A 280-nucleotide genomic window follows, 5' to 3' on the forward strand; every position below is an offset into this window, starting at 1 on the left:
TCTCAACATCCACACTTGATGTTGACAACGGTCTTCTTTCCGCAGGTGTTAAGATGGTGGGAGGCGGGGGCGGTCCGGGCGCATGGGCGGCCGGCGGAGGGCTGGCCGTGACCTTCATGGCTGTGGGCGGGGCTGTGGGCGCCATCCTGCTGGTGGTGGTGGGCGTGTGGGCGGCCAGACGATGGGCTGGACGCAAGAACTCGGAGGAACGCCAACAGATCCTGCTCTGGCCAGGGGCGGGAGCGCAGCCCTGTAGTTTCCAGTTAGTCTAAGTGCCTCT

At 64.6% G+C, this 280-nt stretch overlaps 1 protein-coding gene across 1 annotated transcript in view; it reads left to right on the forward strand.

Annotated features, from left to right (window-relative positions):
* Positions 1 to 280, forward strand: part of LOC119592942 — a 24,392-nt gene that overhangs the window by 5,334 nt on the left and 18,778 nt on the right. The window contains exon 2 of the mRNA XM_037941834.1: positions 46 to 262. Within this exon, the coding sequence (XP_037797762.1) occupies positions 46 to 262 (217 nt within the window). The remainder of the gene's footprint in view (positions 1 to 45; positions 263 to 280) is intronic.

Source organism: Penaeus monodon, chromosome 31, assembly GCF_015228065.2.
Source record: "Penaeus monodon isolate SGIC_2016 chromosome 31, NSTDA_Pmon_1, whole genome shotgun sequence".
Lineage (NCBI taxonomy): Eukaryota > Metazoa > Arthropoda > Malacostraca > Decapoda > Penaeidae > Penaeus > Penaeus monodon.